Here is a 21402-nt window from a genome sequence, read left to right as displayed (position 1 = left end):
AACGGGGTGTGGTAGTCACAAAAAGGCTCATAATTTCTTAACAGTTTTTATGTCATTTGTAAACTCTGAGTCAGTCAAGTCAAGGGCCACAGAGAACTGGATTAAGTTATGTAATTTAGGTATTTGGTTTCATTCATTCATTCATTAGTTTGGGCTGCGGGTTCGGTGCCTTGCTCAAAGGTATCTCAGTAGTTGTTGAGGGAGGTAGAGTTTTTTTCATTGTCCCCCAGTCATATTTTTCCAGCCACTCCAACTTTTCAAACTGGCAACCTCCTACCCACAAGCCCACTTCTCTAACCTCTCTGGTATTGTCGTCCCACTAGGGTGTGCGTGTGTGTGTGTGTGTAAGAACAACTGAGAGCAAGAAAAAAGGTGAGGGAGAGACACACAGTGACAGCAAGAACGAGAGAGAGAGACAGAGAGAGAATCAGCTTTCATTAAAATTCCAGGCAAGTGAAGCCGCCACAAGGTTGTGTATTTCTGTCCCACAATCCAATGGGCTTGAACATGACACACATCGCTATCAGTGGAAAACCATCTGCCCTCAGCAGACAGGCACCAGCTATTAATACCTTACTAGTCACCCAACACACCCACCTCTCCCTTTCCTTCTATTTTTCTCTTTCACAGAGCATTCAAAGACCCCGCTAGCTCAATTCATTTTACCTATTTCCATTTTTCCCTTCTCACTCAATATGTCCTCCACTTCTTTTGCCTGTATTTCTATCTCTCCCTGTGTCACTTTGATAAACGACTCTCTCTCCACTCATGCCATCTCTGATCAGACTCTGTGTATTCATTTCCATAATATAACGTAATAGTGTTCAATCTATAGCCAGTTCACGAAAGCTTTTACACTTGCTGTTCGCAGTACTTGCTGTCTGGTACTTCTTTCCTGGAAAAAAAAAAAATCCTCTGGCACACAGAAAATGGCACATTTTACATTTATGGTTTGTTTGGAATTCGGTAGTATGAGTGACAATAACCACTATGGCACTATGGTCAAAGAAAATACTGCCAATCTACACATACTCTAACTTCATCACCAGAAAATCAAAGGAAAAAGACATCACACACACTGACAAGTGGTGTCTGGAAAGGGCAGTGCAAAAATACCATAGTAATGAGGACTTAATACTAAATATGGAAATTAAAGCAGCACAACAGCAATAAGCTCTGAGCACCACAACAGGATCTTATGGATGACCACTTTAAGGGCCTGTCACAAGAAGAAATCATTCTGCAAGTGTTCAAGCCACATGAGCCTCAAATGCCTCGCTCGCCTCTTTCCCTTTACTGTGGTGGAGAGAAAACAAAAGTTTTATGAAAGCCACAAGACATTACATTTCTAAATTATGATGTGCTGCACTGGAAAAACATTCATAAAGCATCACCAGGCCCTCCTACTGCCTCTATACTCTGTAGAAGAACCAGTTGGTGAAAATCCTTGTCTTCCCATTTAATGACTGAGACAGTTTCCAGTCCAGTCAGACATTATGATCTAGTCACTGTCCAGTGGTCATAATTCAGTATTTTATTGATCCATACTGGAAAATTCTCTTTCAACAGAGAATTAACAGATCAAGCTACAGAACAGCCCCTCTGGAGCTGGTTGCGATGTTTTTTCAAGAATATCTGCTTGCCAGTTTAGGTTCCAAGGTCCAACTGAAGAGCAATCTCTGTAACCACTAGGCCACCCCGCCACCCCTCAGAAATGCCACACAGTGGTAGGTTTCAGAGTAATATTCAGAGCCTCACCGTCCTCGTAGGCGGTATACTCTACTCTGTAGGTGCCATCGCCCTTGTCAGTGATGTATGCGTCCGTGTTGGCACCTGAAGGATTCACAATACACACTTTGATATGGCTGCCACCACTTTTGTGGTGAGCGCGGGCATCCACAATGAAATGGGTGGTCACTTCTCGCAGGACCCCTGTGGAGAAGACAAACACACAAAGACACATCAGTAAAGCAGAACCTCCAATTATCTGGAGGCAGACAAAATAGTAGATAGACCCCATGAAAAATGATTTTTTTTTTTTTTTTACAAAGGCATTTGCAGAGGTCAATCATACAAAGCTGAACGCCAATTAGCGATAGATGAAATGAAAAATTTTTGTGGCTGGTTTTTAAAGTTCCAAGCATAATATTCCAACCAACATCATTACAGAGGTTTGAAAAACCACAGCCTCCCATCATATAAAATCTGTTACTGTGCAACTTTAAAAGTGACACCAGAGTCATGATTTCCAAGCTGCCTTTTGCCATGTTTGTTTGTTAAAACCCGTCCTCTCTGGAACCACAGCTCCCCCAATATGTCCCACCCTTATATCCCGTTTCCACCGGAAATACACTGAATTATGAAGGCAAGACACTATTAAAGGACAAGTCCGGTATTTTTAAGACCATGTTAACATTTTACTTTGGGCTGGCCTGAAAAATACACACGAACACAACAGCTGAAAAATTATTCAGTATAGCAAAAGTCTCACAAATGATTATAACATAAAACTGCAGCCTCAACTATTACAAGAGAATTGAATGAACTGACTTTGTAATGAGTATTTAGTTGTACAAAAGTCCTTTTTATGTGATGTTTCTATTATTTTGTGTTGTACAGTATAGCCTTCAAATAGAAGTTTTTTTTCTGTCTCATTACTGTATTTCCCCTAGTCTCTCTTCCAGTGTCACTCTGCCTCTCCCTGTCTCAGTCTTCAGAAACTGTTTCTCTCTAGGGGAAAGAAGTTGGAGTAATTGAGCTGTGCGTCTGGCTGACATAACATACAGCACGAATGACAGAGTTACAACATGTCTGGGAAAATTACACCACTCACTCCCAATCAACAGCAGAAGAAATCTTATATCACTTCCAAATGTCACTGATCAGCAAATGACTAATGAGAGACACATATAGCAAAGTGAACCATGAATGTTAGGCATGCGGCAGCCCGATTCCTCTTGGCAATTTTTCTTTGGCTTTGTCTAGTTTACAGTGAGCTTTCAGCCTGTGCTGTATGAAATGGCTGTCCTGAGTTCAGCCCTTCATCATAATAATAAGGACAGAGAAAAAGAGAGCAACAACAGTTCACCAAATGCTAAAGTCATCTGCCCCCAAGATTGCAAAACCCATCCAAACCCATCCTTAGAGCAGGGCTTTTCAAACTGTTTCATGTTCTGGACCCCCAAGTTGACTTTCATTAAGCCACGGACACCCATGTTCAAGTAGTTTTCTCCTAAGGACCCTGATATGAAAGAAGTCATTTATAGTTTTAAATTATTTAGCTCTTCGAAACCTGGGCAAATTCATTTGATTTCGTTCAAAAACATGGGAAAAAGGTGAATACTGGAATTACCGGAAGATTAAAACCTTACTGGAACATAAAAATAGCACAAAAAATTACCAGATAATTTGCAAAAAGGGAAAGAATTACACAAAAAAGTACTTTTACAATATAATGTAATTACTGTGTGTGCATATTATATGTGTATCACAAACACACTCCTCATTTTGCTGAGGACCCCCTGGAAGACTCTCAAGAGCCCCACGGGCTTAGGGGAAACACTTAGAGGCAATATTGTAACGCTTCCCCGATGGACTTTTCGATATGACTTCCAAAGAAATTAAAATAGTTTGGAGTGCGACAAAGTTGCTTATAGGAAAACTACAATCAGATCATAATAAAAACAGACCTCAGAACAGCAGTTAGTCAGGGAACTACAGTAGATGCTCAACCACATACAGTAGTACACAAGCTATTATTTGGCACTGAGTAAACTGAAATCATTATATTTAAAATGTCCCAAAAATGGTAACAAATTCTCACCTCTGGGTTCAATTCCTGGTCCATAGACCTTTACACCGCTGGTATCAACAGCAGGGTCCACTTGTACACGGGCAGGGAATTTAGGCACAGCATGTCCGCCATATTTGATGGTGATGGTGTACATGCCATGGAATTGAGGGATATAGGTGATGGAGTAGGTCCCGTCACTGTTGTTCTGGACATGCACCTCAGCTTTGGCCCCTGAGTCCGAGATGATCTCGATGGTGAGCTCAGCTTCCCCGGCTTTGGAGCAGTCCACTGTGAAGGAGCCGGCTTCGTTGACCTTGCCTCTTTCCAGCCCAGGGCCACTCGCTGTCACTTTACTGGGGTCAAACACTGATTGCACCATGGCCTTAAAGGGTGATCCAGGGATGTGCTGGTCAGCAAATAGGATGTTGATGGCATATTCCCCAGGTTCAGTAGGCAGGTAGGAAACAGAGCAGGATCCATCCCCATTGTCCTGGCACTCGATCTTGGCCTCACAGGGCCCTTCCACTGTCAGGCCCAGCCCACCGGTGCCGGCTCCTTTGGTGTCGATGGCAAAGGGCGCTGGTTTACCAACTACACCACCCTGAAGACCAGGACCATAAGCACGAACCTGGGAGACAAAGGCAAAGAGACAATGCCTAAGGTGCCATCTTGAAGTAGTATGTACAGTATGTAGAGGCAGAGAAAACAGCCTCTAAGGCATGAAGTTTTATCTGTCTTTGAAAGCCTCAGGCACATGTAGGATCAAAGACAATGCATTCCGGGAGTTATTGTGTCCCCAGGATGAAGTCCAGCGGATACTATGGCTTTGTGATCGCTGAACATCCACCACTGCATACCGCCACAGGCACATTGGTTGTGAATGCTCTAGGGGTCACTTTTGGTGAGAACTAATTTGGTGAAAACATCTAGGTGTTAAAAATTTAAGGTGGACTTCACTCAACCTGCCACTCATGGTTTCCTGTATTTTCCAGAATGCCTTTTGAAAAACCCCATGGCAGTAGTGGAGGAAACTTGCTGCTTTCGATCAAAGGTGAACATGCAATCATATGAACATACCCTGCTTGCCAACTACTTGTTGAACAAATTATGGATCCCACCAGAGTTCTGGCCAAGATACACCTACATGCACTGTGATTAGTGATAAAAATTTGTTTGCCTATTGCCTATTTGTTGCCCATAAGCCCTCACTCAACCATAATGCTAACTGACTAATTAACTAATTAACTAACTAACTAACTAACTAACTAAGCAGGCATATCTTGACCAGAACACTGGTGGGATTCCTAATAACGCTTGCTGAGCAGTACAGCTTTTTCTCAAATCACAATGTGCCTGCTGGCTCTATTGGTTATGGTGCATTGAGGCAACTCTGAGTGGAGAAATTGATATCCACCATTTCCCAGATGGATTCCTCTCTGTTTTTTTAATGTCTGTGTAAAATGAGTAAAAAGTTGAAAAGCTGTTCTGGCACAATTTCACTCATTAACAAGCTGCAGCTGATGAAGCAGATTAGAGTTATTTGCTTTGGTTTTGGACAGAAACACAATCGACTTTGTACTACACTTCAAATAAAATGCTTTGCAGCCATGTAATTTGTAATATGACTGTGCAGATGTAAATGTGATTATTTTTTAGACTGCTGAGCTGTAAACTGCTGTGCTGAATTACCTTTTTCTGAATAACTTAAATTCAACAAAAACATATTTCACTTGAGTGCAGCTTTCCTGTAGTTTTACTTTTTCCAGTGCAACGTAACTGATAGCTAGACTGACCAAGTCGATTCCAGAGCCTTGCACAAAGACACGGGTCCACAGTCCCATGTGCTCACATTTACTTTTTCTCTATGCTTTTATTTTTTTTCCTTCCTTTCCCCTCTCTCTGCCCTTCTCTCAACCTCCTGATTTATGTCTAATAAGACAATCTGGATATAACCAGGCTTCCCAGTTGATCGGAGTGATGAATATGTTTCATTAAGTTTCTATTCCAGCTCTGAACCACACCAGGCTGGCAAGTCAACAATATAAGGCTGGGCTGAAAGACAGAGGGAAAGGAAAAGAAGATAGATAGAGGTAAGAGGAAAGTGTGTAGGGATAGTGAGAGGAAAGGCACAAAAAACGCCTTAGAGATTGAAATGCAGAGGGAGAATCAGGAGGAAAAATCAGGAAGAGGGAAAAAGAAAAGAGACCAAAAGTACAGACGTGTGATGAATTTGAAAGCAGAGAGTGAGGGTGGATTTTGGAATTGATATATCCAGCCAAGACGTCAAGACTCTCTGACAGTAGCTGAAATGGAAACTGGATGTAATTATGTGTGTGCCACAAGGGAAAGACTGCACTCCTCATACTAATGAAAAAATAAATATCTGTAGTTTGCAACTTCCCCCTCTAGACAGTCTACAATGGACAACCAAATAGGAGCTGCCAGTTGGTGAAAAAAAAATATCATCAGTGTGTCAGTGCAGGTGTTAGCAGTATCAATACAGATGTCTGCAGTCCGGATAATAAAAACTACTGCAAACAAAATCATCTCTGCTTAGAGCAAGCACTATCTGCAGCATTGTGTTTACGGTTGATTTTGAATTGATTTTGGATATTGGTATTGCAAGTTGTTGCAAGAATATGTCATCCCGATCTTCTGTTTCTCCCAATTTTACATGAACACAGGGTGAGCATTCATGCTGTTTCCTGGATTGCTATAATTTACCTTTGAAGGGTCTGGAGGCATGACACCCTCCACAGTGAACGGACTTCCCGGTGCAGGGTTTCCATCGTAAGTGATGTCCACTCTGTAGGGTCCTTCCTCGGGGGGAATGTACTTCACAGTGTGTATGTCGTTGGCTGTGCCTGACTCCAGCTTGCAGGGGATTGGTCGCCGTGACGGGGAAGTGATCTTCACGTCCAGTTTGCCCTGGCCGCCAGCGCCACGTGTGTTGATGGTAAACTCCTGATCCTTGCCAACATCCACCTCTGTGAGAACAACAGATGCACAAGCATGGTTATTCATTACATTCATTACAGAAATACATACAGAGATTTTGTGTGATTTTGCCTTTTGCTGCAGCTTTTCTTGTACAATTCATGATTTACAAAGTTTTAAGGGATTTTTCTTTTTTTTTTTGTAGTAAAACTACAGCAACTAGTAAAAACTGCAAGTCATTAAAGTGTCGAAAAAGTGGGATTTGTGTAACAACCTCAAATTGGGAGACAAATATCACTCATCTCTTTTATTTTCTGAACAGAAAATGGATCAAAATTAACAGCAAAGGATAATGCTGTGCTTGAATTGTAATTATAAAACAAACCTTAACTATTAGTATGCACCAAGCAAATGAGACCATTTGAATATTTCTGATGATTATAACACCATATAGTTTCATATCAAACTTTTAACTTGTGCTTGAGGAGAATAATTCTGTTCTTCATACTACAAGGACCTGACTGTCAGATGCAATGTGATATGCTTCACTAGAATAGACAATGTGGATATGAGTTAAACTTCTTGTTGAAAAAAGGTTATTTAAATGGGTAGAAATAAAAAAAATAAAATGAACACTGACAATGCATGAAGACAACTCAACAATCTCTTGACAGTGTTATCTGTCATGTCAGCCAGTTGCAATCAGCTGCATTCAAAAAAGCCAGTTGCTTGTGTACTCAGTAGTTTTATTTAAAGAAGAGGACATTCTTTTCTTCTTATTCAAATCACCTGGCACTGAGTCAACACATGAACACATAACTGGGTTAGAATAACTTGGTATTCTCATATTCTGATGATGAGAAACCTGGTTTAGTTGCCTGGTTTACTCCCATATTAAACAGGTTACTGTGGTATGGGAACTGTTGGTTTCAATTTCTGAGCAAGCAGAGTAGCAAAGGTTCATGTAAATATCCTGAATAAGACCATAACTGGAGAATGGTCAACAGCTCAGTTGTTTCCTGCGTGGAAATATAGCCACATAAAATACAAAGGGTTTAGGTTGACAGGGTCTTTCCCATGTGATAAATGCTGCTTCATTTCCCTGTGGATCCGATAAAAAACATGAGTCAGATGTGCTTGCCAGTTCATACTCACTGTTGTTCAACCCCTGCACCTTGATCTTGCTGAGGTCAAGTGGCGGGGCAACAGAGATGTTGAAGGGGCTTTTGGGAATGGGGTCGCCTCCATGACACACTGTGACAGACATGTTTCCCTGAGAGAGAGAGACAGAGACAGAGAGAAACACACACACTTCATTTAACACAGCTTTCTGAAACAGAAAACCACTTGATATATAATAAATCATAAGGATAATGGGTTTTACCTGTTGCACTGCAGTGTAGCGGACAGTGTAGGAGTAGTCATGGTTGTCAATGATCTCAAAGTCTCTGACAGCTTCGCCTTTAGCTGCTCCAGTGAAGTGGACCTCAGGCTTGGCCTTGCCTGCTCCCTTGGTATACACAGTGAAGTGAGTTGGTTTGCCCACCTCCACACCTTGGAAAATAAATAGGAAATATTTAGCTGCATATAAAGTTAACTGATATGGAAATAAATTCCACTAGGAGGCATTGCTCAGACCATGAAGTGTCACTGTACATTGTTACAGGGAGAGGGAGTGAGGACAAATTTTGTCTCACTTCACTTCTGAGGGAAAAAAAGCTTGATCGACTGACTTAGTGAATAAATTGAGAAACTGTGTGACAGCTTTCAAGCAAGTTTGATGCTGCCACTCTACACAGTAAACTAGAATTTCCTCACAGTTGTCTGCCTATGGGAACCTGGCAAGTTGCAGTTTACATCCATGTCTGCCCAGAGTCATATAATATTTGTAGGAATTTGATAAAAGATTTGACAAAATGGAGCGTTTGGTTGACATCTTTCACAGTCCAGCTATTATGATTAGTGATTGTGGCTAACCCTAAAAACTAGAAAACTTGTTGAAGCTCTGCTTTTGGTTGGCTTTTGCTTACTGTCTCCCTTTGAAACTACAGCAAAATTGCATGAGTCCTATTAGTATTCTGTCAATGAACTTGAATGAATTCATTCTGCCTGTTACTTTTTCTTTCTTCCTTTAGCATCCAGTCTTGCACCTCTGCTGTAACATATATCAGATTGCTGTCATGACATCACTCACCTGTTTTGCTGAGTCCAGGTCCCTCAGCCCTGACTTTAGCTGCATCATGGGAAGGGTCCACCTTGATTCTGAAAGGGCTGATGGGAATTTCCTGTTTCAAGATTAAAGGTGAGAGGTCAGAGTAAGACCTTATTTCTGTGGTGGACATTTTTAAAAGTTGTTTTCTGTTGCAGTGCTTTACCTGATCGGCAAACAGCACCATGATGGTGTATTGTCCAGGACCCGGGGGCATGTACTTCACTGTGAAGGTGTCATTGTCATTCTTGATGATGTCAAAGTCAATGTCTGCCTCTGCAGGACCCACCACACCAGGGGCACACTTGATTCCAATGCTGACATCACCTGGGTGTAATAATAATCAAAACAAAGTTTATTTTTACAAAGTAAAATAAAGACAAAGACAGTAAATGCAATGAAGCCGAATAAAAAAGTAGAGTAAAAGTATCTTCAGTGAAGTGCTGCAGTTGACAAATACACAATGTGGATGTGAAATTGCTGAACAATACGATATGTTTTTGGGGGGTTTTTTCTGACTTTGAAGCTACTCGAGAGCAAATCAGAGTTTATAGTGATAAAAGTTTGGTCATATGGCCAGGCCTAACCACACTTGCAAAGTGATCAGCAGAATCACAAACTCAAGGTCTGTCATAAATTGAAGAAGAAATCAAAATTTTGATCTAACTGACACAACCAGTGGTGATGTCTGTATAGAACATTAAAGGTAAAGTTGGTGAGAAAAGATCGTTTACCAAGAAATTTACCAAATTTTTGATGGCTTGTCCTATTACTCGACTTGAGAACACTTTGGTATAGAGTACTGTATGTAGACTGATCGTAGGCCAGTAGCATTATCTCAAATTAGAAATTCACAGCTTGTAGCAGCTCTAAATTTGGTCATTTAGTCAGTACAAGATAGTGGCGAAGTTGGGCAGTTACGTTAACCTACAGCCTCAAAGCCAAGAATTTACTGTGGGACATGTGGAAGATTTCAGTATCAATGTTCTGATCACTGATCAAGTAAGATCAGGGTGATGTATCAAAATGTAATGTACATTATTCCTAAGCAGGTTTCTGTGTTCCACAGGCTAACCTTGGCCTGCCTCACTGCAGTCCACAGTGAAGTAGGTGGGCTCATTGGCCTTTAGACCTGTCTTCTCCACACCCGGTCCATAAACCTTCACGTTCTCTGGATGGCTGCCTTCTCCAATAGTCACCTGATTCAGAAACATACACACTAAGACTGATGGACACACATGCTACAATTAAAATCAAACAAATATGAGTATGAATCAGCAGCATTAAAACAGATCTGTATACTACAGTAGCAGCTTCAAGGATTTATTTCTTGCTTGGATTCTGATTTAATTTTATATTGAAGTCGTTTCTGTGGTGTAACATATTATTCTTTGTGGCTTTAACACCTTGATGTCTTAACGGGGACCATTAACCCTTTGAAACCTGCACAAATTCACTTGATTTCTTTTAAAAGCAAAAGGTACTTTTAGCAAATTAGCAAAGAATTACCAGACCAATAACAAAAATACTGCCAAAAAATACAAAAACAAACTAAAAAAGAAAGAAAGAAAGAAGGAAAGAAAGAAAGAAAGAAAGAAAGAAAGAAAACTGAAAGAAACTGAAAATTAATCAGAAATATTTTAAACAATTGTAAGAAAACTATACTTATCATGTAACAATTTCATGCCTGAGCAAATTCATTTGATTTCTTTCAAAAATATGGGAAGAAGGGTGATGAGAAAATTTGCAAGAAATTGCCTGAAAATGACATGAAAATTATCAAAACATAGGGGGAAAATGACAAAATAAAAAAAGTGAAAAGAGTGGAAAATTAGTAAAATATTACTAAGACTAACAACTAAACAGCTATTTATAATTATTATAAATATAATTTAAAAGCCTGTACACAGGCTTTGAAAGGTTTAAGATTAAATTTCATCTTTCATTCATTCAAAAATTAAAATTTCATCTTTTGATATTAGCATTGCAAATTGTCCTGTACAATTCCTGTTCAGCTGCAGCAGTATATTAAATTCATCTAGGTGCTTTACCCTGAAGGGGCTGTTGGGGACGTTGACCTCGCCCCAGGTGATGATGATGGTGTGTTTGATGGGTTTGCTGGGAATGTACACACAGAAGTAGGTGCTGTCTCCATTATCTGTGATCTGGATGTCAATGGGGAAGCCTTCTGCATCCTAGAGGCACAAACACAGACTTCAGAGACTGCAGTCAGAAGGCCTTTATCATGGAGGTAAAAAGGGATTAACACTATTTAATAAGGTGATGCTAAAACTGTTATGCAATGACTTTTCATTCATACCTGAGCATAAAGCTTCAGTTCTCCTCTACCGGCTCCTCGGGTATCAATGGTGAACTCAGCAGGCTTGTTGACAATGCAGCCCGTTGGCTCCAGACCTGGGCCGTAACATTTCACCTGAGGAGGAGAGCACATTCAGCACAATCAGGAATGTTGTCAAGAGAACGCATATGGAACTGAAATTACTTACAAATCCTGTGACTTAGCAGAAAAGTCAGGATCATGTAAAGTGAAATGACAGTCAGGTTGGGGAGACGCTAGAGGATTATTGGAGCAATTTACTGCAGTTTTGCTCATTCTGACAATTCAGACAATTTATGCTGACTGGGATGCCCGCCTGACTTAAGTTAAATTGGTAGAATCAAATGTTCGTGGACGTACGCTCTTGAAATATAAGAATCAATCAACTGAGCCTTGCAAACTGCCTTAACAACCTGACAGATCTTTTGATCAACACAATGGCATCAGTGATCACTAAACCTTTGACAAACCACACATGTTCAGTGCAATATCTAGATGACGATCCTGAAGAAGTGGGCCCGTGTAAATGCAAGAGTTCAAAGACTCATGTCCTTCGCAGATTCAACAAAATAGATATCCAAGGAAAAATTTCCACTGTTTTCCAAGTAAAAGATAAACTCATCAAAATCAGTCAGGTTCTGCTGTGTCCCTCACTTAAGGGCCATCTAACCTTCTCTGGGAAGACGTCATGGGCTGCAGGGAGGATGTGAGCCATGAAGGGACTGTCCTTGATGTCCTCGTCATCACAGATGACATGCACAGCGTAGTCCCCAGGCTCTGTAGGCCAGTAGCGCACATCACACGATCCGTCCCCTTTGTCATCGCACTCAATCTTGGCCTGTGACGGACCCTCGATAGAGAAGCCTGCAAATAAACAGTGAGATGTGTGGTGAGACAAGCCATCCCTGCATATGTTTTACACCCCTGCAGAGTCACCCATGGTCCAGTATTCTCTTGTTCATTTAACTGCGCGAGAAAATGACTACAGTGATGACATGTTAGGGGGCATGCAAGCTCAAAGGAATAGTTCGCCCATTCTGAAACTTTTGATACCTCCTAGCTGCATGTCCTGTGTGTTCCTCTTTATATCTATGTGTAGGACAAGGTCATGTGGTCAGACGTACCCAGAGTTCCCACCTCCGTGCCAATGGCCTCCACCACAAAGTCAGCACTTTTCCCCACCATGCCAGTCTCCAGGCCCGGACCCCAGGCCCGCACCTTCTGAGCACCTGCATCCTCGCTCACCACCACCTCAAATGGGCTGCAAGAAACACAGTGGCTAGTAAAAAGACTAGAAAAGATTCAAAATGAATGTATGCAAATTTATCATTGAAACTCAGTTCTTTATCATTTTGGAGATGGCTGTAAAGGGTTGGACATTTATTTTCAAACACACCCAAGCACCTTTGTCTTTGAAGGTAGATTCCCATAAGATATTTTGGACTGAGGCTTCCAACAGCCGACATTATATGTTGATATTCAATATTTTTAAATTTGACCATTTTAATGTAATACAGACCTTACATACATTAAAAAAAAGCAAAAGGAAGACATTACCATTGAGTGTTCCCACTTGCTCAGTTCTTCCAATGTTTACATGACTGTGGTGAAGACAGGGCCTGCCTTCCCCACTTAACATTTACAACTGCCTGCATTTTCTTTAGTTATACATTGTATTCATTTATTTCTTGTTAACAAATACATTCATACATATGTCCATCCATATTCACCCTTGTTTCTTTTGTTGCAGTATAGTCACCTTTAATTTCTCAACCATGTGGTCCAAACAACCTGTTTGCTACAATGCATGCCACGTAGTATTCAGGGGGTTTACATCTCTACAACTTAACTAGAAAAACTTTCTGCACATATAAAACATCTTACAAACGACATAACAAAGATTTGGTTTAAACACATTTATTCATCTCAAAAGAGGTTCAACCATAGTATTGCAATCTATATACAAACACACATACTTATCACATCAGGTTACTTGGGCTGACAAGCAAAGGGGAGACAGGTGTGCAGAGCTCTATTTATAGGGGTGGTGATGTCATTAGGACATACCACTAGCCAGGGTAACTTCCATTCATTTGAAAATTGTTGTTTTCCATATATGAATGGATGTGGACTTATTAAGATGACATGTACTTACTTTGTTGAGGAAGGTTATTTTCTGTATGGGTTTGGAAATGTTTTCCTTGTTTTGCTGTGTTTGAACTATAGGTGACATGTATATATTTACCCTGTGCTTGAGAACAGTTGGTTTGGTCTAGTAAGGGAGGCCAGGTTCAGGGGATATAAGCTCACCCTGCGTTCCAATACCCATACTACCATACTATTTAGTAGGGAAAAAAAGAATTAGTATGTCCCAATACATACTAAACTACATACTTTTTAAGGGCAGCTGCAGTACATACTAAAAGTAAAAAGTATAAGTATGCGATTTGGAACGCAGGGTTAGTCTGCCTTGAGTAAGGGGAGAGTGAAGATGCTGTGGGGCACAATGCTCTTGCGAGCTTTGCCCTAAATTATATTTGGATAGACAGCAGGTCTATTTGCTTGAAATAGAAGCATTTAATGTGAGTTTGTTGATTTTTCATTTATCTATTTTTTTTTTTAATTTACCTTTATCTTGCAAGAAGAAAATAAAAAGTTTTTTTTTTTAACTGAAATCCTTGTCATATCTGTACACCTAGCCCTCATCCAAAACGAACTCATTTACAATGACCTCTGATGTTAAATAAGACACTGCATTAAATTCTCTTCAACTGTTCAAACAGTGCCGAGCATAACACGTAATGTATTAGAGCACTCAGAATCCTTGTTTGGAGTAACAAGTCACAAGTTACTTTCCCCGATTTACACTCTGGAACTTTTCCTTTTAAACTGTTACATTTTAAGTTAGTGCAAATTAAAAGAAAACAAATTAAAGCCCTGCCACAAGACATGATTAAAAGCAGACTGCAGCGGGCTGTGATTGGTGCAGAGTGGAGGCTTGTAGGAATGCAAACAACAATAAAATCCAGAACTGCTGGGGATTGTTTGTCATTAAATGCGATGGGCGCCTGGATCAAATGTGCTGTTTCTTCAGCCTGGAGAAGGCCTGTGCAATTTTCTGTAATACTTGAGGGACGACTGGGTATTTCGTCATTCCAATAATATATAATTTTTCATCACAAACTGTCAGGTTTTTATTGATTTTGAGGTAACGTATTTTTCCAGTGGCCATAAAATTGACTTAATCCTTAGTCCCCAAGGGTCAGAAAAGTTACTGTCAGGTGTAAAGTGTAACTACTCATTGAGTATATTGCTGGGGAGAGTTTGTGAGTGTGCACACGATGCCAAGAGAACAGACAGCTGATTTTTTAGTTTTTAGAGGCAACCAGCAGCCAATTTCAATAAACTTTACTACCCATATGCCACTGTGGGATACAGCTATAAAGATGTGGTTTAGCTTGTCTGGTGAAGCATACACTATGTTTGCTGCCACAACAGAAACATGAGTTCACACAACGGGTGATTCAATTAAGCAAGTGCCAAGCTGGCCGAAGTGTAACATGGATTCAGTGCTTGTTCTTTTCCATATCGCAAAGTTAGGACTTGCAACAGATGTGCAGTCAGAACATTGAGAGGTATGTCTGGTAAGTGACTTGTTTCTTCAGTTTATTATATTTCTAAAGTTATTTCAATGAGGGGAATGGGATTTCCATCTTTTTTTTCAGAAACTGAAGAAGAATCAGTTGAAAAAAAATTCCATCAATGGGGAGAGCTGTATTAATTTCCACAATATCTTCAAATGAACAAGGATCCCAACACTGATAATAAACACTGGCTCTTCTTTTCAACTGAGCAAATAAAAGGATAACTATGTTAGTGTTAATTGTACATCATCGAGCTGAAAACACTTGTAAATGTGTTGTGAACACTATGTGCTGTTTATTTTGAGACATGACACGATCACTTATGGATATGGCTGGAGCAGGGTATAAACTTTTATGAGGTAAATGTGTGTTTGAGAGAAAATAAATAGTACTTTCAGATGTGATTCAGTTTGACATGCATACACTTCCACATTTTTAAAATGGGCAAACTTGACGTCTTAACAACCCCTGAATTTCAAAGCTCAGATTCAGTTGCAAATTGAGAGCCTTTAGTGGGACATATAAAGGTGATTTTGGAAAATTAAGTAGAAAATCCAAATGTTCAGCACCTTAAAACTTCTTAATCCATGCACAAATCCCTTTAATATTTCAGCTGTTGACCTATTTAAAAAAAAAAAAAAAAGCTGATTTTCAAGACTTAATTTAAAATGAAAATCAAGTGTACATTCAATAACAAATTCAGCTATTGATTTTCATAATTAATTAGAAAATCCATGTTTTCAGCATGATTGTAATGTAAGCTATTATCAGTGCTACCCAAATATAACCCTGTGTTGTGCCTTCTAAAAGAAAGCAACAATTGTATACTCAGCATGGGTGTACCGATCCACTGATGTGGATCAATGTATCAACCCAATGACCAACGATCCAATAGAATTGATACTAAGTGAAAATATCGATCAATATCATCATCTTAGAGATAGACCTTGGATATGTTTAAGTCTAGTCAGAAACCATTACTGTATCTACAAATGGTCATGCAGCTGTCTGCAGCTTCTTTACAGGTTATGCTCTCTAGAATGCTCCCGATATGAATCCAAACACCATGCAAAGACTTAGAGAGACTTATTGCTCTGATTTCCTCAAGGAAATCAAGGCAATTGATGTTCTCAAACCAGTTGAGTTAATTGGACAGAAGAGGTTTCACTGTATGGGTCAGTGTAATAATACATGCAGATGACAGATTAATTAGAGTGGCAGAAAGTCCAACCTGCGTGGGATGCTGTGTCCTCCCCAGTGAATGGCGATGTTGTATTTTCCTGTCAGGATGGGGTAGTAGTCGCACTCATACAGACCGTCTCCCACCTCACGCACCTTCACCGGCTCCTCAAGGCCCTCTGAATTGAAAAGATCACGTATCGTAAATCTGTATTTCAAACAACATTCATGCACACACTTTCACAATAATCATAGTTTTCCTCTGGGCCCTTACGCAAGTCATCGTGTCTGAGCTGGCTATAATGTGCCTGGCTCACATGCTGCATGCTGCAATGTTTATTGTTAAAGTCACTTTTGGGAATCATTTTGAAGATGAATGCCTTCATACACACTGAAAGTCATTATCCTAACAACTTACTTGGTCCCTTCACGGTGACTTTGAGCTCTCCGCTGCCTGCTCCCTTGGTGTACACTTTGAAATCAGCCACTTCTTTCACCCTGACGCCCTTTGGCTGCAGACCTCGCCCCGATGCCCTGCAAGCATTGGGGTTGCAGGCTATGGAGCCATTAAAAGGAGACACGGAGAAGTGGTTACACTGGGAAACAGGCAATAATAACACACCCACACACACATGGACACACACACACGCATACACACACGCCCATGTATTTCCATCCTTATGAGGATCATCTACGGATTACATTCATTACATAGAATACCCTTAAACTAACCCTGACCTAAATGTACTACTAATAACTAAATAAATAAATAAATAAAATTTTAAAAATGTACAAATATAATTCTAATTCGCATCAAAGCCCTAAACATAAGACAACACTGCAAATTAAACTTAAAGTTACATTTACTAAGTAGATCACAGAGAACCAGCCTTGGTACAAACATGGATTTAATTTGTTGGTGTGACAGACTGCAAAGAGACTCAAAGCTAATTTGTCCATATTCAATGTACTGTGGTTGATTCTAAATGATTTGTAGTCTGATTGTAAATGCAGCTATCACCTAACACCAGTTTGTCTAATTCTATATTATAATTGGATTTGAAACAAATCTCTTCTATTCAGTTATAACGCTATACATTTTTAAATTCTGGGCAAAATGACAACTCTTCAGTAAAATGTCCTCAGTCTAAAACTTCCCAGACGGATAAATGACAACACACACACATACACACACACACACACATTCTCTCTCTCTCTCTTTTGCAGAGGATTCGCTGTTAGTCAGCTGAACAGCGCTACAAGAAGCAGTTTGCTGTGGCTGCCAGGGAGAAGCAGCAGGAGAGATGGACAAGGGACAGGAATGAAAACAGGGGTTATCATACTGAGGAACACTGAGGCAAAGAACAAAGAACTGGAGGTTTAAGTTCATGACTTGAAGATATGGGAAAAAATGAGAAAAAGGAGATGACACCAAGAGAAATTCTTCTTTGAGATTTTTTTTTCTTCTTTTGAGATTCTGAGCCTATAGAGATACAGATCATTTGACACAGTTTTGTACCCACACTAAAGCTAAGTGTACAAGATAATTTGGTCTATTTTCTATGGTAAAATATCTGGGATTAAAATAACAGTAGAATTTTCCAAGAACTCTAAACACAAACTGTTACATGAAATTAGTTAGCTCGGCAGGGTAAGGTGGAAGAGGGGTGGGTTACTGATTTTGAACAGGGAAGCGGATGTAAGCAGATGATGATGATGATGAAGAACAGGAAGGAACAAGTGTGCGCAGTGCACACATCTGAATGGTCACACCAACACTCACTCTCATCAAATGAAAGGACGGGCCAGATATCATAAGAGCGCCTTTCTCTTTTCAGTTGATGCACACTTAAGAATTTGCAGTTGGCAGTAAGAGCATGTTTTCAAAAATGGTTAGTTTTTTGGTTCTGTAACCTTGTTATTGTCACTCATTAGTTCAAATACAACACCCAATCATCCATGTTTTGAATATGTTTACCCAAGTATCAGGTTTGCCCTGAATATAGTAAATGAGTATGATGTATGATGGGTATAATCCACTTGCTGAGCGACTGTAAAGTGACCGTCCAAACCAACCAGAAGCTGCCTGGTGCTGCCTCCAGGTGTTCAGAGGAGATGGCCCTGCACACACACTGAAGCCCTCTCTGGACAACATCACCAGGTGAGTCATTTCATTTTACCCGTGCATATCAGATATCTGAGTGACTCCTCTGGATAAGGAAGAGATTTACAGCAGGATTGTTTGAAATCCAGGTTAAAATTCTGATGACATATACCAGTAATTTACGAATAATGTACTGAAAACTTGTATTACTTGTAATTAATGTAATCAAAAGTCAGCAACTGTGTCAAACGCCTGACATCGGTCCGCGCGGGATTAAAATTACCATCATGCAGTCGTTCTCAACTGTGTGCCAGTGAGCCCAGAGTCTGCAGGTTTTCATGTCAACCCAACCCTACAGCAGCTGATTTCCCTGACTTGTTCCTCTTCTCCGGATGCTAATCATTGAAATAAACTGGTTTAGTGTCTGGTTGAAATGAAAACATGCAAACATGCAGGACTTCAAGGGCATCAGTAACTGAGATCAACTCAGACTGCAGAACAGCCCACCACGAGTTATATAGCCCCTGTGATTGTAATTCCTGATGCACAATCCAGAAATTACATGAGAAAAACAAGCTGCCAACACTGATGGGATTAGCTCAGATACTTTGAAAAAAAGTGACATTACTTCATTTCCCCCCCAGCTGTTGTGTAGGACAGTAGTGGTGCTAGCTTCCTCTCATTGTTACAGAGTGCTGGATAACTACCTAAAACTGTTACATAAAGAAAGTTTGAGATTGTGTTGCATAATTTTTTTGGTCCAAAATGGAATGTTTTTTTTTTTTTTAATTATGTTTTTTTTTTTTTAAGAATGTTTATCATAGGAAAGTCCTCTTCCTTGGCAGAAGATGGACTATTGTCCTACAAACAGCTAGGGGCAAAGTGAAATAACATTGTTTTTTGTTTTTGTTTTTGTTTTTCAAATTGGTGAATTATCCCTTTAAATTTTTGCCAGGCTAGGCAGACAAAATCCCTGGCATGTTTGTCATGGGACTAAATACTAAAGTTCCTGTGGTCTGGAGAAAATTATTACCAGTCACCCGACTCTCCCTAGTAACTACTAATGGCGTCCAGAGGGGGCTTCACAGTCATTCACTCTCTCTCTCTGGATTGTAGAAGAAGATGAAGAAGCCACAAGACTAAGACAGTGCCAGCACATGCTATCAAGCTGGGCAGCCCCGTCAGGAGGGGTCTGAGGCAGGGGATGGTTTTGAGTTGAGGTAGGAGGGACCAGGCTAACGCAAGCAGGCTCCAGTCACATCCCCCCTGGCCTGTACTAACTTGGTCGCCTGGGTTTGGGCGGTGTTGGAGGGGGGGCTCTCCTTGTCTTGTCTGAGGGTGGGGTGCGTATGGACTGAGGTACTATCTGCACCGGAGAGCCGGGTGGCAGCACACTCTGTGAAGCTGAGGGAGGGAACAACAGTGAAGACACATACGTAGGCAGGAAGAGGACGGAAACCTCCGTACCACCATACCAGAAGGCCAGGAGAACCCAGAGGAAGGCCCAAACACCACAGCCCAAAACCATGAGAGCACACAGCTTCAGCCAAACCCCGCTACTCAGAGAAGCCAGGACACACTGTCCCATCATGATGAGATCAGATCAGATCAGAAACCGGAACCAGACATACTGTACTGTGGGTTTCAGACTCATTCCTAGACTGTTATGGAAATCAAAAACCTTTAGTTTTTTCATCAGTCAGTCTGGACATTAGCATTGAGTTGGCACTCTGATTAGAAACAGGAGTGGAGGAGGAGGATCAGGTGAGGTGGGCAGTGGAGAAGGTCAAAAACCTGATCAATGGTATAGCTACTAAATGACTACTTGGTATGTGCAGGGTTCAGAAAGCCAACTTCAAAACGTTTTAAAGGGATAGTTAACCCATTTAAAAAATAATAATAATATTTCAGTGAATAATATCACTATCCCTTTAAGACATTTTAATGCTACCTACAAATGATCTTACAAACTGTATCCAAACAAACATGGCTAATGAAAGCTGTGACACTATAAATGAACCCTACACAAAATAGTGCACTGGGCAATAAATTGTGAAGGGACATATAGTTGAATTGCTTTTAATAAATGAGACACAATGCATAACCCACTACTATCCTTGTTCTGTATTAATCGTGTGGATATAGCAAAGGAATGCCAGTCATCTGCCATTCCATTGTCAAAAAATAGTACCTGTAATAAAATATTTGAACATAATTCGAGGCTTTTTCAGATTCTTTAAAGAGCAGCAGATGTCCTGGGACAAAAAAAGTCAACAAGAGAAATGTCCAATTTTTCAGATTAATGTGTAAAGTATGTACACTCCCATGTGAGTGTGCATGTATATAACCTACCCTCAGAGATGTGGACAGTGAAAGGGCTTCTGGGTATCTGCTGCCCAGCAAAGGTCACATAGATGGTATGAGGCCCTTCTAGGACGGGCCCATAGGTGCAGCGAAAAATACTGTCTCCCTTGTTCTCGAGAACAATCTCCACTGTATCCCTCCTGCCATTGGAATCCACGATGATGACACCCACATCTCCAGCACCCGCCCCTGGGGGACAGACAAAAGTAGAACAAATCTTTCAAAAACAGGGCTGAGCGGAACAATGTGACGGCATCAGGAGGAGGCACAAAGGCATGCAAAGTCAGCGGAGGGTAATGAATGGAGTGAGACGGACACAAACTGAGATGAGTCCGTTTCAGTTCAAGTGAGAAATTTGGCCGCCGCTTACATGAAAGCAGGACTCACTATTCAGTTGCCTGTTATTTTTTTTCCCAAATGGACAATTAATTCATTAAAGTAGCATGTGGTTTCCCTGAGATCTTTTATATCCATAGATCAATTGGGTCAAATCAATTGGGTTTTCCCTCATTAAATAAAGGTTGAAGAAGGGTTCAATAAAGTTTAAATAAAAATAAAGTAAAACAAAACAAAACAAAATAAAAATCTATAACTTCTCTCCACAACTAGTAGGAATTGCAGTCACATCAAAAGGTCTGTGGCAGAGTCCCAGAAGGGGGTTACCTCGCTAATTAGAGCAGAGATCTAACAGAAACATCTAGTAAAGAGGTCATGTTTTTCACTCTGCTAAATACTGGAATAATGCTCTGTCTGCTTTTTTTGGCTTGAGGACAAGGCTGTTAAGCCTTTGTCGCTGCGGTGTGCCAACATCAAACCCGCCTGCATGTCAGTGCG

At 40.5% G+C, this 21402-nt stretch overlaps 1 protein-coding gene across 5 annotated transcripts in view; it reads right to left on the bottom strand.

The window, feature by feature from the left end:
* The window catches only part of LOC115355524 (filamin-C), an 86230-nt gene that overhangs the window by 28113 nt on the left and 36715 nt on the right, over positions 1 to 21402 (bottom strand). For all 5 annotated transcript variants that reach the window (XM_030046375.1, XM_030046371.1, XM_030046374.1 and 2 more), the window contains exons 8-23: positions 20557 to 20757; positions 19486 to 19608; positions 16519 to 16656; positions 16153 to 16279; positions 12402 to 12538; positions 11948 to 12141; positions 11260 to 11373; positions 10991 to 11134; positions 10015 to 10138; positions 9106 to 9266; positions 8925 to 9015; positions 8115 to 8284; positions 7886 to 8003; positions 6518 to 6780; positions 3824 to 4421; positions 1759 to 1932 (exon numbers count right to left, since the gene is read on the bottom strand). In XM_030046375.1, coding sequence (XP_029902235.1) covers positions 1759 to 1932; positions 3824 to 4421; positions 6518 to 6780; positions 7886 to 8003; positions 8115 to 8284; positions 8925 to 9015; positions 9106 to 9266; positions 10015 to 10138; positions 10991 to 11134; positions 11260 to 11373; positions 11948 to 12141; positions 12402 to 12538; positions 16153 to 16279; positions 16519 to 16656; positions 19486 to 19608; positions 20557 to 20757 — 2877 coding nt within the window. The remainder of the gene's footprint in view (positions 1 to 1758; positions 1933 to 3823; positions 4422 to 6517; positions 6781 to 7885; positions 8004 to 8114; positions 8285 to 8924; positions 9016 to 9105; positions 9267 to 10014; positions 10139 to 10990; positions 11135 to 11259; positions 11374 to 11947; positions 12142 to 12401; positions 12539 to 16152; positions 16280 to 16518; positions 16657 to 19485; positions 19609 to 20556; positions 20758 to 21402) is intronic.

The sequence above is a fragment of the Myripristis murdjan genome, chromosome 23, assembly GCF_902150065.1.
Source record: "Myripristis murdjan chromosome 23, fMyrMur1.1, whole genome shotgun sequence".
Lineage (NCBI taxonomy): Eukaryota > Metazoa > Chordata > Actinopteri > Holocentriformes > Holocentridae > Myripristis > Myripristis murdjan.
The sequence above is the reverse complement of the archived record's forward strand: the minus strand, read 5'-3'. Positions and strand labels throughout refer to the sequence as shown.